Raw genomic sequence first — 15,541 nt, forward strand, 5'->3', positions numbered from 1 at the left:
CAGACGGAACACCCGAAGGTGATGAAGAAGGAAGAAAAGAAATGGAACTCGACGAGGAAGAGGGACGGGGTTATATATTCGTTTATTATCGGTCATCTCGTCGTCGCCCCATATTTTCCTTCTGCAGAGAGTGGCTGGACTTGGATTTGGACTTGGACTTGCGTTTGTTCTTCTGCCTGGCGTGGTCAGGAAAAGCCTCCTGGACAGCTGGGCATGTTTGATACTGTACTCAGTCATGGATCCGATACTGGGTGCCACTGTAGGCCTGAACCGTTACAGTAGGAAGCGGATCCTCTTGCCCTTGTTCGTCCTGTCAAGCCACGTGCCGCCAATGGGGCCCCACATCAATCGATTCATATGGGGCCGCTCTGGGATACCAGAAATGTATTTCTAGTCTCTATTTTCTCTCTGTTCTTGGTATGAAGAATGATCAAGGATGCTGCGAAGCTGGCAAAATTATTGCGAGATGATGTTCCGAATAAATAGCAAGAACCGCAACTGCGTACCGGGCGGCATTGCCACCGTTTGATTCTTCCTTTTTGTTCTGTCTCTAAGATCTAGAAGTCGGCAATCTTCACCGCAAGCCGCTCTGCAGACTGGCCATTCTCACTCGGTGCCGCCAGCGATAATCACTGAATGCTCACCTGCGATGAGAACTACAAAATACATGCTTCCTTGCACGTGGCCCAAACGCCATCTGATTCCTCCAAAGATCTGGCAGATCCTGCTTCCTCATCCAGACAACCCCGCTACTTCTCCCTTGGACGCGAAGAACCTGGTCGACACACCAAGTTGGCTTGTGCAACATCCGGGTTACGGCTACATTCTACTCGCCACAAGGAGGCCGACGACTTCGTCAACGCGCACTTCTCTGGTGATGCAAAAGTGTTGGAGGCATGGCGAGCCTTGAAGGACCCGGCAGTAAAGTCGGATCTCCTGCGCTACCTCATGCTTTTCATCGAGGGCGGTATATCTACCGATGTAAATACCGAGGCTCTGAAGCCCATCGACGTTTGGGTGCCTGAGACATACCGCGATCGGGCCAGGGTTGTGATTGGTATTGAATGGGACCAGCTCGACGGTGGAACGTGGGCAGAGATACCACACCGGCTACAATTTTGCCAATGGACCATTGCCGCCGCTCCGGGCCACCCTCTTTTTATCAAGATGGCCTACCATACCATTAACAGCCTATAGAGCCTTGCTGCTAAACGCATGACGACTTTGAACAGTCTCGACCTGTCGAGCGTTGAGGTTATGATGTCGTCCGGCCCGGCGTCTTGGACAGACGTTGTTCTTGAACAGTTGAAGGAGATGGACCTGAATGTGACGGGTGTGGCAGACTTCTCCGGTATGAAGCCAACTGGGCCAAGGTTGTATGGTGATATCCTGATCCTCACCATCGATGGCTTCGGTATGTGGCAATTGCATTCGAATAGTACCCACGATGGTACGATACCGGAGGCTGCGCTCTTGAAACACAAGTTCCGAGGGTCCTGGAGAAGTAGCGTCTAGAGCTTGAGGCGGCGAAGTCGCTGTTTGTAAACCATATGCTTTGCAAATGTCATAAATGAGGTATTACGCTGCATGTACATAATATGTGAAACTGCATAGCTTCCCTTATGTGACAGAAGATATAGTGTAGTTGGCACTTAAGAAGTAGCATAGCTTTTTCTGTGGATGTGAGAACGTTGGACTGTGAGATTACTGACTGATCACAAACGGAGGAGATTGGGCCACCAACAATGAATCCAACAGTGGGGTTAGCACATCATGATTACAGAACTACGAGAAAGAAACAGCGCACCACGTGATCATATACTTTTTGGATTGTTTTTAGTTGTCGAAAGCCATACGATAAACTCGACCTCTCTCTCGGGCTTGCTCTCTGATGGCCTAGGTTCTGCAAGCTTGCGATATGTATGATTAATGTAGACACACATTGTATAGAGTTTAACTGCGCTTGGAGAATCCCAACAGAGAATAAAGACTTTCGTCATGCCTGTGAGTACCTGGCCAATTCCTTCTTTATTTTTATGAACTAGGATCGAGACTTAGTACGTGTAGTAGTAACACATGACGCCGTTCTGTTTATCAATAACATCTCTGACCGTGACATTGGGTCTCAGCCCTTGCACATCAATAACAGTATCCAGCGTCAAAGGTGTGCAGGGACTGCTGTTGTCGATACAGCCGTTGATCTTGGTCTTGCGCGAAGCGTCGCCGTTTTGCCACAGCCAGAAGTTGCGGTCGACGAAAAGATGGTGAAGGAAGAAAGTAGGATCCTGTGGTGACGAGGACGTATCGGCCATGACGGAACCGACCCCATTATGACCGTATGCATGAGGGCCGAGCTCGGCACAGTTCTCTATATCGGAATAGTTGTCTCGTGAATTGCAGATATTGACAAAATCCTCATTGCACTGGGCTGTCAGGGACTCATCAACGGCGCGGGAGAGACAGTGGTCTTGGAAATCCGACCCCGGTCCAATGTGACCAACCGCGTTGGCAAAGTACTATTCAGGTAGTTAGTTCCTGATGGTGTTTGTATGTAAGGTGATACTAACGCCGTCGGTAACACAGATATACTGGTGGTTGGTAGACGTCCGCAGTGACCCGAAGAAATCGGGCGTGAAGATGGAAGAGCTAGAAAAGTTACCAGCATCAAGAGTTTCATCCCACCAGGGGAAAGCTCTGTCAAAACCACACTCGTCCCTCATAAAAGACAACGAAGAGACAAAGGGGGGAAGCCGATACAGTACAGAGAGAATCAAAATCGGCTTCCTATCCCCTTCTCTCTTCTCTCCTATTTGAGCATGGACAGTCCAGTTCTGGCTCCCAAGCAGAAGTACACTTTTGAACCTCACTGGTACAGTGAGTAACGAAATTGGCTTCCGCTCATATGGGCGAAAATTATTATTCTCGAGAGCCATTTTTGGATCCTTTTCGAAAATGAGAGCTTAATTCTAGCGCTTACCCATATGAGCATTACTTGGTTGACATGAATTTGTCAAATTCATTAGAAACGTAACGCACCATCTTTACTGATTGGAACCTCAAGCTATGACTAGCTCAGATTTTAATCAAAATCCTAATCTGTCGCAGACGCACTGTGTGGGCGGATGTTAGATATGATTGGCTCGACACTTCTGGGGATACATCAAAAGTTGATGCAATGTGCCACGGGATACTTCTGGGATTACTCAGCCCATGCATGTTAAATTCCGAGATCACCCTTCATTGGCGAAGCTCCAAAAGGCAGACTTTAGGTTTTGGAAGCATGTAAGAATTTCTCATGCAATATCACGTACCTTCTGGCTCTGTGAAGTCCTGTTTCCTCCGGGAAGTTCCGGGGTACCTCTTGAATGCAAGTCTTCAGAGAGTAGGTGGCCTTAACGCCGATAGCCGAAGTCATCTCCATGGCCGAGAAATGCAGGGTGGTGGGGGGGGGGGGGTAAATAGGCACAATGCTTTGATGGTATCCGAGCTATAATTCGGCACAAATAGCTAGCCCTCCCAAAGATAGAGGGTCAGAGTCATCAAGCCATGGCATGTGGGCGATGATGACGTCCAATCATACGTACTACCCCCGGCAGGCTGCACTTCGGACACCGTAAGTAGGCCGCCTGCAAATATATAGAAGACTTGATTTAGCTATTAGCGACAAGAGTGAATACAAAGGAATGGCACCAGACAATATTTTAATGGAAAAGTATGAATCTAATCGCCACAACACGGCACCGGGGGAGTTGTGAAGAGAAGATACAAGCGACCCTACGTATTAGTGCTAGTTCCCTCTGGATATTACAGCAAGCTCAATATGTATGCCTGTGCGTGTGTGTTAATCGCGCCATCATCGGCGATCTTACTCATGGATACGATATCCTGTCCTAAGAGACTTAGCAACATGAAGATACAGATCTCAGGAAAGCAGCATGATCTACTCTGGACGCATATTTCAAATGGAAGGTTTTGGTAGCTCACTAACTTCCACGCTATAGAACTTGAATGTACGAAGTGAGCATGTTGCTAGTGTGTATAAGCTGATCTTTGAAGTGACCGTTTCTTAGACGTTCGATAACAATCCACGAAGTCCAGCCTCTTCGAAATCTATCCACATAAGACGGAAAACCAATTACTGTATGCTAGAGATGGGCCTCGCAGTTGAACCTTAATGATCACATGGACTGATGAATCCACAGTCATGCTGCGTTAAAGCCACTATGCATTTATACCTCATGATTGCAGTAGGGTATGCCAGGTGAATGGACCAACGCGGGGAAGTTTTGGACACCTTCCAGGCTTTAGTTGTTGAGATAGATTGTCTTTTTTCTCTACTACGACGCTAGTCCACCATGTTTCCTACTAACCGATCAACATGAATTCCACATATCTCCAATAACTCTTACCCAAACCTCCCCATTTCACGAGACACTGATCAACACCGCAAAATTCAAGCTGTGCGGATTCCATGTTAACAATCATTCGAACCTGTGTTTCCATTCCTCAGTGTAAAGCCCGGAGCACTCAGCCACGTTTCATAGTAGTAAGATATCCTGTCTTTTCCAATTGTGTCGCCTCAACTGCCAGCTGCGGAAAGGCTGTTGACAGTGATGAGCACTTGGCGACGACTAGCCTTCGCCAAAGATGGTAGTTGTCCTCTATCGTCAATACCAGGGCGATTTAACGGATCTCGAAACAAATAAATTTCCCGAAAATGATGGCATTACTTCAAGCGAGGGCTTCAAAGTTCCACTGAGCATTTCTTTGAGCATTATAGGGGCGCTCCTGCTTATGTGAGTAGGGTTGAGCGAGCACTGGCTCGGAGATGCGCCTTTATTGATATCTACGAGATGTGGTCTGATACACTACGTCACTGTCCGCGGAAGAGTTAGCGAAAATAATGGTCCGCGAGGTGAGACGCGAATCCTAACGGCGCTTCGCCGAGAGGTAGCGCACTCGACGTTTGGGAATTGGCAGAGTGGAAACATAGCCAATAAAGTAACCATTGACTTTACTTCTCCTTTGTGGTACGTCGCAATACGAATACTCTTCAAAGCGTTTAGAGTTAAATTTCATGTAGTGCAATTTGCCTCGAGGTCATTAAGACTAATGATACCATATATCACTTGCGTTGCGACCACTTATACCATCAACAATGTATGGAAGAATGGGTAACGACTATGCACCCCTCTTGCCCTTTATGCCGTCAATCGATTTATGCTACAAAAGCACAGAGGCATCGCACGGACTGCGTGCATCACTCGCGCCGCAGAGGTTGGCGGTGCTTTGATAAGGGTAGAGGAATTTATCATACCGATGTAGACGGAATTGTCAGGGCAAACTCGGCTGGAAAAAAGATTTTTAAAAAAAAAAAAGAAAAAAAAGACATTGATATTTCTATCCCATGCACTTCATATGGGTTACAAGACAAGAGACGAAGGAGCAAGAGAGTATAGTATATAACATTAAGATCTCCGCGTTATTATTATCAAAAATATAATTCCATTAGTTTCCGATTCCATTTTATAGCATCGCTTTTTTCTGATGCTTGCCTGTTCCATAATATACGGTGTTGTAATTATAGCCTTGTGGCTATCTAAGTGGACTCCATCCGTTGTTAGCCAAACCTTCAACCACGAGCACGACCATGAAGGCCAACACCCACTAGCTTATCGGCAAGGCTAAGGTTTCGACGGACCGGCAAGGTGGCGAATATGCAACTACAAAATGTGCCATCATATAGATTGAAGATGGTGTTTCTCTACTATTTTTTCAAGATTTAGATGCTCAATTGATTGATTGATTGATTGATTGATTGATTGATTGATTGATTGATTGATTGATTGATTGATTGTATTTAACGTGGGGACCGTCCCTTACTAGAGCAAACCGCGCCTCCCAGAGCCATACATCGCAGGGTTTTGGAGGTATCAGTATCTACATACAGGCGGCTAATAGGCCCACGGGTACCCGTGGGCCTATTAGCCGCCTACATACATTCCAGCCTGCGCACGTGCCAGTCCACGCTGTTGCAAGACCTGAGTGGGAACATTCACTCAGTCCGTCAATTCAAAAGCCTTTCAGCTCGGGCATATCCTTGTGAAGAAGCCACTAGCCTCCACAACTGCGCCCACTGCGCACTCTTCTCCCCCACATATTGTGTTTAAGCCGCCCTTGGGGTGTGCCTTGGGAGCAGCCTGTGTCTATGTAATTTCCTACAGTAGAAAATATGCTCTGGTGTCTTTTTCTCTCCGCAGCTGCAGTGGTTATTCGAGTCCGTATGTCCGAATCGTTCGTGATATGCTGCAAAGTCGCCATGGCCAGATTTTTGCCGCCAGGAGCCTGTGCAACGTAGCTCTTTTGAATGAGGCGAGGTTCTTTAACACCACCGCGTGTGAATGCACATCCTCATATCTTGCTTCACCTTGCACCGCCCACCAGCGGGCAAATTCGTCCTTTCTATTTCCTTTGAGATGTCGGCGTACCCATGCAACTGTGGGCAGACTATCTATTCTCGTCTTCTTAGCGAGTTTGTCGGCAGCTTCGTTTCCTTCGATGTCTTGATGTTCCGGGATCCATTTGATTATCACGCCGGGCCCGTGCGCCGCAGCAAAGTTTCTGGAACCGCATGAATGTGCTTTATGACGATTCCGGTGGTGATCCATTTAGCCCGTGTGGCCATTGGCTAGGGCCGCCGAGGAAAACACTACTGAAAGCTCCCGTACGGACGAGCAAGCAGCACAACTTCTCTTGGAACCCAGGTATTCTGATTCGATTGATGGAAGGCGTGACTATAATCTACCCTTGGAGGCTCAGGTGCAGAAAGTCCAACAACAACATGAACGCTCGCAGTCTCCCTCTGACGACGGCTGGCCATCAACGGGCGCAGTTGGTTCGACTGAGAGCATGATTGAAAACCTAGTCTGAGCTCACCCATCTGTTTACGGCCTCTAGTGAACGCACCTATCACTCCTTCAGACGAATGCGCAAACAAATACACATCAGACCACTTGATGTGGTGCGCAACGCCTCATAACGATTAGCGGATGTAGTAGGGGTTGCAGCACAGCCTTCTCATTTGCGCCAGCACTCGAATGCACGGACTCAACATGTCAACGCCATCACGCAATTGATTGATCAATTTCAACGAGCATTTTGAGGAACCGGGCTCGGCTTCACCGACAGTCTCATGACCGGAATTCAGGATTTAAATCGCGGCTACTGTGTGCAGGATAATCTGTAAAATAGGCAATGATGGGTCACTGTAAAGTCACGGAGTTTTTACGGGTTGCGGTAGAGTAACAAATGATATCACCACTAACTATCCGAAATGTCATTTTTTTCTTTTGGTACTTGTGCGATGGGAACAGACAATGTCAAAGATCTTGTTTGTGACCATTAAGACTTTGCGAGATAAGGAAGGTCTTCTTCTCTGATTTTCTGGGTCTTTAGTTCAAGATATGATCAAATTCGAAGACCGGGTCGTTCAAATTTTGTGTCATGATGTACATGCCAATTGGACAGTTGATAGGATCTTCTTGCATGGCACTGACTCGTTTATCGCCTTTCGTCATCGCAGTCCAGGCTCAGCAGCCCATACCTGAGGATTACGCACGACAGCTGGAGCACGCTGGCCAGCCGCAGGACTAACCAGGCCCCACGTGAGCTGCTCCAGGCCAGACGAACCACCTGGCCCAAGCATGGTGGCTGCTGTCATAGCTGCTTCGGAGGTAAGTTGAACTTTCGGGCACTTTGTCACCTTTGCATGTTGTGATGCAAGTTCGATTCAGTGTTTGATAAATTCTGCCTTTATTTTCACTCATGAGATAGTCCAGCAAACTTATGGAAGGAGTAGTCCAGTAGTAGTCCAGTAGCTACATTAGTCGGACTTTGAGTGTCAACCACTCGCCTCAAACTCCATGACTCGCAACCGGCTGATATCGGCCTCAGACTCCCAAGTATTGTCACCGCCCCAGCCCTTCCACTTCACAAGATATTGTGTCTTGCAGCGCCAGGTCCGTTTCTTAAGAAGGCGCTCCACCGCGAAGTCGTTCCCGGTATAATTCGTGTCGAACTCCTCGATTAAGTCGGTACTAATGATTTTATCTTGTGCACGTCGTGGTCGACTCTCCTCGTACCCTGATCGATGGAGTCCTCTAGAGAACAGGCGAGTTTCTGCTGGTGGGGTTCCCCTCGGCAAGGTTCTGTCTCACAGGCGTCGACGCGACTGATCTACCGTTTGGTCCGTTGGTTTCGTCGGGTGTGTCGGACACTTCGCCCTGTTCGACACGCAAGCGTTGCGATTTGAAGGGCTCTGTTGGTATGATCGGTGGTTCATCTCCTGATGCGATAGTCTTAGCAAAACGACCTGAAATGAAGAAACGTGTAAGTGAGACAAGGCAGACCATACCTGCATCACGCAGCGAATCGTCGAGCTTTCTCTTCTGCATATTCATTTTAATGTCGGCGTCAGACACCCGTTGTTCACCTTCAACTCCCACTGAAGGAATGATCGCAGTCACCTCGATTGGCGAACGAAGTCAAAATTCGATGTCTCGTAAGAATTTTGACATTTCACATTGAAGGATCTACTGGAGAAAGAAAACCTTCAAGGCAGGACCAGAAATGCTACCTGTGGACTAACATGAATGTGATACATATTCGAGAATGTTGTACACTATTCTACATCCGAGTTGGCAAGGCTGCAGACACGGTGAGTGAGGTGACGCGTAGCTGATCGCTATTATCTTAGATCTTCCTGAGGGAGACGCATCACATGCTAAGAGATTTAAACTATTTCGGGGCTTAGCGTGAGGCTTGGTTCGTCGTCATAATCAGCCCCACTTGTCAGGCAACCAGGCAATAGGTCATAGCTGTTTGTAAAAGTTGTAATAATAAACAATCACAAAACACAACAACGAGTGACATCTTATTTTGTCGACGATGTCCAGGCGCTCGAGAGCACGCCAAAAACGGCTAGAATCCACCAAGACCGTCCGACTCGCGAATAACTTTACGACTTTAAACAATCTTCGGACAGGCGTCACTGGTAAAATACATCCTAGAGTGAAGGACGACGGTGGTATGCTTTCTTCACCTCCTGATCGAAAATATCAAATTTCTGCCACGATCGAACAGCTGTACAAGTCTGCACGAGAGTCTAAAAACGAACAAGTCCACTCCTTAGTGCCGCTCGCAAGATGCAACAATCAAAAATCTACCAAGGGGGCTTTGTCTACACCAGCAACCACAACATCGATAAATCCAAGATACCTGGCTGCGGGAGAGAGTACACAAGGGCAAGACCATACATCTTGCCTACCGGATTCCGGCGAGGTTGCTCCAGCCAGACATGATGCGCCAAAGGAGCTGGGACATGCCTTTGCTCATTTTCGAACTTCAAATCCGCACCTTGGATGGTCTGAGATCCGGGAAGTGCTGCTTCAAGCACGGGAGGAGCGTCGCATGAGCGAAGTTGGTTTAGGTTCTACCTCAACCAAATTCTGGACCCTGTGGGACATAGAAAGAGCACAAACTATACTGGTGGGCAAGTTGTATTCCCACTATGGAAGCAATACTAATCTTCAAAAGAAACTGCGACATTCCGCGATGTCGAATGGCAGTGTTACGACGATGGAGCACGCGGGTAACAGCAACATTGGATCGAGCTTGCTACCTAGACCTGAGCAGGGACGTCATCCTTACCTTGGACATGGTGATTGCGATTTTGCTATACACACCACGACTCCAGGGTTAGTTCGAACTCTTCAGAAGACACCCCAAACGCGTACTGCTCGGCGTAAAGCCAAACGACTCTTACACATACGAAACTCTGAACTCGAAAGCCAACTAGGTCGTGCCTCGAGCCTTGCTAAAAATCCGAACCCATCGCCGCTTCGGCTGAGCCTCATAATCGGGCATGATGAACAGGACGAAGAGCATGTCTTGGATAGACCATCAGATGTTACCACGGAAGATGTACAGCTATTGCGCACAGGACCCATTGATGACGTTTTGGTGCAAGACAAAGAAATGTGAGATGGTTGTATATATATGGAGCTACGTAAACTGACTTGTTCCTAGATTGCCATGGATTACGATTCAACTCAATGCACTCTCCGACTTTCCGGCGAGTGAGGGCGGTGTTGAGCGGCTGCTCCGAGTGCTGACAATAGAGCAGATATATGACCGCATGCTTACAGTGAGCAATTGGCGACAATATGCTAGACAGATGTTCACTGTCCTCTACTGCGCCAAGAGAGACTTGAATGCGCTTGAGACGCTTGACGCCTTGCGAGTTCAAATCAGTCTGTCCCATGGTTTTGGTCCAAAGCATGTACCGGACGAAGCTGAAGCCCACTGCCAAATGACTAATATATGCTTCACCCTCATGCTGCAGTCGCGACATAACGCTCACACTGGACAAGTTCAGAAGAAGTATCCTTTTGTAGGATACGCTACAGAGTACTGGTCGGAACATCTTATGAAAAGTGCCTGCAAGGCGCACATTGATGATCAATTCTCTCAATTGTTTTGTGGCCTAGACAACTCTTTTTCTACGTGGACTTCCGTTTGGAACATCAATATCCGTGCCGGCGAATCGCAACAAGACAAGCTGGTTTTCTCACTCTACTACGCCGCGCTTTTGGGACTCACGAATGTTATAGCCCAAATTTGTGCACATATAGACTCTCGGGCGGACATGGATCTCGCTCAGTTTCTGAGACAGAGAGGCGGTAGTTACGGTACAGCCCTTGAAGCAGCTTCTAGCAGAAATCACACCCAGGCGGTGGAACTGCTCCGCCAAAAAAAGTGCTCAAATGAATCTTTGAAGCAAAAGTTGTCGATCACCATTCAGAACATTTGTTCTTCCTAAACTCATTTCAGCAACGTGTAAGATCCTACTCATACATTTTGCTCTAGTAATAGGCCTTGAAATTCGAATCTCACATGACGTCGCGCAGTATTTGGCGCAGAAGGGCAAAGAGCAAATACAGTGATACCGCAACTTGAAATATTCTGTAAATGCTGCGAGAATACTTCGAAGCCAGAGACCCGGCAAAACCTGACCAATTTCTGCAATTCCCCATCATTGTTGCCGCATGATCCGTGCGTACCCCTCCTGATCTTCGGTGACTTGTCAGGTCATAACATAGATTTAGCCTGCCCCTTCGATGTCGAGACCGAGACCTCGCACATCTCGCTGAAGTCAGAGCATTATTCGACGACTTTTTGAAGATGACAAGGGGGGTCAGCAATGTTATGGAAGGGCGAATCCATAGCATAGACCCTAACGGAGACGTCATTTTGACTCTTTTGCAACCCCAATGCACCATTCGCAGTTTGGACCGAGGACGACGACGACAAAGACCATTCTCCACTTTCGCCGACCACGTACACGAAAAACACAACGCTGCAGTTTGACACATTGGTATCAGAACAGAATGAAACAAAGAAGAAGGATAAGAAACGGCGGCATCAAAGTCAGACTGTTGTTCTATCCTGTAACGATCATCAATGTGCTAGAGCTGTATTTAGTATCCGAACCACTTGCGGTGACTGTACCCCCCCGAGCCTATTTCCGCAACGCCGATACCTACTGAGACCCCTGATTAAGGATATCATCCTTCCATTGCTCTTCATCCATGCCAAATCGTACCATCGCCTGACCATTACGAATCAATCCCTTCTCCTCTCCATCCAGGATAGACTGCCACAACGACAAGGCTTTAGGCTGAGAACAGCCCAGCACGACAAGAATTGACCCAACCTTCTTCGAAAACCCGTCATAAGACTCTACACAAGTCCAGTAGCGCACTGTGTTGCTTGCATCCATCGTTCCCGTCACCAACGTCTTCAAAGACTCGGCCGCCTTCTCGTCATCCACATACCACATCATCTGGACGTACCCCACTCCATGCGGGTCCGAATCCCGAGCCTTCCTTCTCATCACCTCCATGCCTTCTTTCACCTCCAACAAGCTGAACACACGCCAATTATACAAATGCGCTGCCACGCACTGCTTGCCTACATCAGGATCCCCCCTCATAGACCACCAAGGTAGATCCTCCATGATTGTAGTATTCCCACCCTGTATACTCACACCACTAGCCTCGTGTCTTCTCTCCGTTTTACTAGACAAAGTTAAAGGTGCCGCAGCCTCCGTGTGTACAAAGATATCTGGTTGACAACACAATTTTCCTTGGGGAATAAAGGTGACGTAGACACCCGGAATGAACACCAGTGTAATAATTTCCCCACTAAATTGCAATGTAATGGAATGAATATGCCAGCATGAATGCAGTGGAATGAAATGAAATGAAAGAAACAGTCGTTCGTCAAGTTTCGGAGTGTAATCGTAGTCTAGTGGGTCATACCCCATTAACTGGCTCCGCCAGTTAGACTGACCAGTGTTAGAAAGGTAATAGCCATTGTGGGTCCGCATCTTGCGTCATCTCGCTTCCGCTGACTGCTTGAAGCCCGTTGAGCCCATCATCCAGCCTGCTGTGCGACCTCCTTTCTTGTCACCTGAAGCCAATGAATGGCTCATGACACATGTTACTAAATCGGTAGGTTCGGCAACTTGCGAAATTGTGAAAGTGCGAAAGTGCGTCGAGATATAGAGTGGAGGAGGTGGGGCTAGTAATGCGTACCGGAATTCGTTCTTCGACGTCGTCACAATTATAACCCGCGATTCTCAGGAACGGGATGAAAGGAGTAATTCTTCAGCTATTGGACCAAAGGAGTAGAGTTGCTATATCCTAGTGTAGGTATGATGCGCTTTTCTACATATCTCGTGTCGAGAAAACATTCGTGAATTTGATGCAACCACTGCTAGAGTGGTCTGTCTGTTAATGATTGGGCAAGGGTGCTATGAGGCCTCCGAATTAATCAATCGAATCAATCGACGAAAAGGATTTAGTGCAAGAACGAGCAGCTGTTGAGCCGTGCACAAGCACACGTGGCATCTGCATAGCCGTGCCCAGCCATGACTAAGGGGTTGCGCGCCGTTATTGTACACTCGTCCGATCAGTTGTATGCGCTTCTTGTCCGCTCACATATGGATTGCCGCGATTCGTTTGGGCGGCTAGATAGGCCTGGTTTTGAATCATGCTTTCCTTCATGGTCACTTTCGGGCAAGTCCAATATTCGATAGTAAGTACAGAAGAGGAGCACATCATACGGATTGTTGTTCTGGTATCAGAAAAAGTTACCCGAGCACTTACGCGACCGATAGTAATCAGCACTATACCTAAGAAGGTCGAGTCGAAAATAGCGCGACAAGCCCCACGCGGCAGAACTGACCCTCCCAGAAACCGCATTTGGCGACCACTAGGTCATATACAGTACACGCCCACTATCGTTCCATGCCGTCTACCGCCCAAGAATGAGCATACTGGAAAGCCATTGCATACTGTTTATCATCTGTTGAACAATGTCCCTTGGCTCATTTTGGATGCGTTCATTCTGATTCATGGTTTTATGAAAGCAGAAGCAGCTCCATATTGGTGCAATAGCGGGCACCACCGGAGGAGGGTCGAGGACACGATTGGGAGAGGGGGACGGGAATCGGCCTACTCTGGCTGTCTCCACAATCTGACGGGGAACTTGAGACCTTGTTTTCGTGCCTAATAGTACACCCCCGGTTTGTCACAGACACAACAGCGACGAGCCAGATGCGACTCAAAGATGACAAACCTGCAGCGAGCGACGAAAGCTGTACATATTGTGGTCCAACATGTGTCGCAGACGAGCAACTTAGTCTGTGATGAGATCTGCTGCGAATACACTTGGGTCGCTCTCTACTACGGCCCCTTTCTGATCCCTTTCTAGTGAAGCCTGGTCGGTAAAGACCGACATTAGGTCTGACTGAGCATAGTCCACGAACAGCGCCGAAATCTATCGCATTCCTGAATCCCCAGTCCTCAGTCATCATACCATTACAAGCAGGGATGGCGATGGACTGGTCGACCGACCATTTTGGTCAGGTCACCGATACCGAATCCGATCGCTTCACAAGCCTACCGATTGATCCCGAACGGATGAATGACTTCGAGACCTGTACCGATCGATTCGACCCTGCCTATCGGAACGGTCGTCTGGAGTAGAAGGTGGAGATGGATATGCATCCGACCGGTATATACTGTCTCCAAGCAATGAGTGGCGATGGAGGACAATACAGGCGGCGTGATACACAATCATAATCATCGGCCCTCGTCCGGAAGGTCTCGACGACATAACCCATAAAATGTTTGAGCTGCTACTTGCAAACCTCCTAGTCGTTGATCCAACTTCTGCAGGGTCCGAGCAGTATCTTTTGTCTCCTAGATGATCCGCAAGCCGATAATGGTAGCCATTTCCTCGATCTCGCGGATCATGGCCAGTGGCAAGTGAGGAGTATCGATTGGACAGTTGACAGGATCTTCTTGCATGGCACCGACTCGTTTATCGCCTTTATCACAGCAGTCCAGGCTCAGCAGCCCACACCTGAGGATTACGCACGACAGCTGGAGCACGCTGGCTGCTCCAAGCCAGGCGAACCACCTGGACCAAGCATGGTGGCTGCTGTCATAGCTGCTTCAGAGGTTAGATGAATATTCGGACACTTTGTCAACTCTGCTTGTTGTGATGCAAGTTCGATTCAGTGTTCGATGAACTCTGCCTTTATTTTCACTCATGAGATAGTCCAGCAAACTTATGGAAGGAGTAGTCCAGTAGTAGTCCAGTAGCTACATGTCGGACTTTGAGTGTCAACCACTTGCCTCAAACTCCATGACTCGCAACCGGCTGATATCGGCCTCAGACTCCCAAGTATTGTCACCGCCCCAGCCCTTCCACTTCACAAGATATTGCGTCTTGCAGCGCCAGGTCCGCTTCTTAAGGAGGCGCTCCACCGCGAAGTCGTTCCCGGTATAGTTCGCGTCGAACTCCTCGATTAAGTCGGTACTAATGTCCTTCTGCTTCTCCCACGTGTTGTATTCGTCGCTAAAGCCACTCCATCTCACCCAATACCATGTCGTCCGAGCCCAGGTCCATTTGCCAAGCAACTTGTCGACCCTCCAGATATTTGCAATGGCATCTATTGCAACTGGTGGCCCTTCTAACCGGCTGACAGAAGAAGCATAGCCCGAGATCATCTCCCTGTACTCACGATGGAGGCCAATCATGCGTGGGATGTGTGATGAGCACAACGACGATGGTGGTGTTGGAAAAGTTCCGACGTTGGAACAGGTATCCCATCCGCTGCTTCCCTGGCTGCTTCCCTGGGTGCTAAGGCTTGACGAGGAGCTGCCATAGAAAGATGACTTCCGTCTTGTGCTGTTATGGTCATAGCTGTCCCGGCCTTCAGATACATTTGAGAAATTGAAAGCCGGAGGATGATCAATTGCAGACGTATAATCCATCGGAGCGACATACGACGGACACCAAATCAGATCATCCTCTGCCACCTGTGCCGAGACGGATGCCTCTACAGGAAGAACAGGCATGTTCATGGCGGTGACAGATTCAGATTCTGCAGTACAGCCATACGGACCAA

General features: G+C 48.3%; 6 protein-coding genes across 6 annotated transcripts; 3 read left to right on the forward strand and 3 right to left on the reverse strand.

Annotated features, from left to right (window-relative positions):
• Window positions 1–667: 667 nt before the first annotated feature.
• On the forward strand, window positions 668–1,515 carry BKA67DRAFT_595865 (uncharacterized protein; the record flags this gene model as incomplete). The annotated part of the gene is made up of 3 exons (XM_046105219.1): window positions 668–799; window positions 841–1,088; window positions 1,200–1,515. 3 exons carry the CDS (start codon window positions 668–670, stop codon window positions 1,513–1,515), a joined length of 696 nt encoding a protein of 231 aa, XP_045952127.1.
• Window positions 1,516–2,054: 539 nt separating this feature from the next.
• Window positions 2,055–2,720, reverse strand: BKA67DRAFT_526799 (uncharacterized protein; the record flags this gene model as incomplete). Its single annotated transcript, XM_046098783.1, has 2 exons — window positions 2,055–2,516; window positions 2,568–2,720. 2 exons carry the CDS (start codon window positions 2,718–2,720, stop codon window positions 2,055–2,057), a joined length of 615 nt encoding a protein of 204 aa, XP_045952128.1.
• A 1,254-nt stretch (window positions 2,721–3,974) lies between these two features.
• On the forward strand, window positions 3,975–5,536 carry BKA67DRAFT_119795 (uncharacterized protein). Its single transcript, XM_046094938.1, has 4 exons — window positions 3,975–4,546; window positions 4,636–4,796; window positions 4,854–5,030; window positions 5,084–5,536. The coding sequence occupies exons 1-4, from the start codon at window positions 4,472–4,474 to the stop codon at window positions 5,457–5,459; spliced, it is 789 nt and encodes a 262-aa protein (XP_045952129.1). The 5' UTR covers window positions 3,975–4,471; the 3' UTR covers window positions 5,460–5,536.
• Window positions 5,537–8,001: 2,465 nt separating this feature from the next.
• BKA67DRAFT_585836 (uncharacterized protein) lies at window positions 8,002–8,909 on the reverse strand. Its single transcript, XM_046104219.1, has 2 exons — window positions 8,414–8,909; window positions 8,002–8,344 (listed from the first exon to the last, which is right to left on the reverse strand). The coding sequence occupies exons 1-2, from the start codon at window positions 8,457–8,459 to the stop codon at window positions 8,160–8,162; spliced, it is 231 nt and encodes a 76-aa protein (XP_045952130.1). The 5' UTR covers window positions 8,460–8,909; the 3' UTR covers window positions 8,002–8,159.
• On the forward strand, window positions 8,704–10,914 carry BKA67DRAFT_120003 (uncharacterized protein). Its single transcript, XM_046094940.1, has 3 exons — window positions 8,704–9,546; window positions 9,595–10,037; window positions 10,087–10,914. The coding sequence occupies exons 1-3, from the start codon at window positions 8,947–8,949 to the stop codon at window positions 10,877–10,879; spliced, it is 1,836 nt and encodes a 611-aa protein (XP_045952131.1). The 5' UTR covers window positions 8,704–8,946; the 3' UTR covers window positions 10,880–10,914.
• Window positions 10,915–11,513: 599 nt separating this feature from the next.
• BKA67DRAFT_119954 (uncharacterized protein) lies at window positions 11,514–12,877 on the reverse strand. Its single transcript, XM_046094939.1, has one exon. The coding sequence runs from the start codon at window positions 12,446–12,448 to the stop codon at window positions 11,600–11,602; it is 849 nt and encodes a 282-aa protein (XP_045952132.1). The 5' UTR covers window positions 12,449–12,877; the 3' UTR covers window positions 11,514–11,599.
• Window positions 12,878–15,541: the final 2,664 nt, after the last annotated feature.

The sequence above is a fragment of the Truncatella angustata genome, assembly GCF_020726525.1.
Source record: "Truncatella angustata strain MPI-SDFR-AT-0073 chromosome Unknown BKA67scaffold_11, whole genome shotgun sequence".
NCBI classification, from domain to species: domain Eukaryota; kingdom Fungi; phylum Ascomycota; class Sordariomycetes; order Amphisphaeriales; family Sporocadaceae; genus Truncatella; species Truncatella angustata.

Coding starts and splice junctions, on each gene's coding strand:
- BKA67DRAFT_585836 (XM_046104219.1), bottom strand. CDS start 8,459: ATGAATATGCAGAAGAGAAAGCTCGACGATTCGCTGCGTGATGCAG. Junction 8,345..8,413: donor CGATTCGCTGCGTGATGCAG/GTATGGTCTGCC, acceptor CTATCGCATCAG/GAGATGAACCACCGATCATA.
- BKA67DRAFT_120003 (XM_046094940.1), top strand. CDS start 8,947: ATGTCCAGGCGCTCGAGAGCACGCCAAAAACGGCTAGAATCCACCAAG. Junction 9,547..9,594: donor AAAGAGCACAAACTATACTG/GTGGGCAAGTTG, acceptor AATCTTCAAAAG/AAACTGCGACATTCCGCGAT. Junction 10,038..10,086: donor TTGGTGCAAGACAAAGAAAT/GTGAGATGGTTG, acceptor ACTTGTTCCTAG/ATTGCCATGGATTACGATTC.
- BKA67DRAFT_119795 (XM_046094938.1), top strand. CDS start 4,472: ATGTTAACAATCATTCGAACCTGTGTTTCCATTCCTCAGTGTAAAGCC. Junction 4,547..4,635: donor CTCAGCCACGTTTCATAGTA/GTAAGATATCCT, acceptor GGCGACGACTAG/CCTTCGCCAAAGATGGTAGT. Junction 4,797..4,853: donor ATAGGGGCGCTCCTGCTTAT/GTGAGTAGGGTT, acceptor GATATCTACGAG/ATGTGGTCTGATACACTACG.
- BKA67DRAFT_119954 (XM_046094939.1), bottom strand. CDS start 12,448: ATGCGGACCCACAATGGCTATTACCTTTCTAACACTGGTCAGTCTAAC.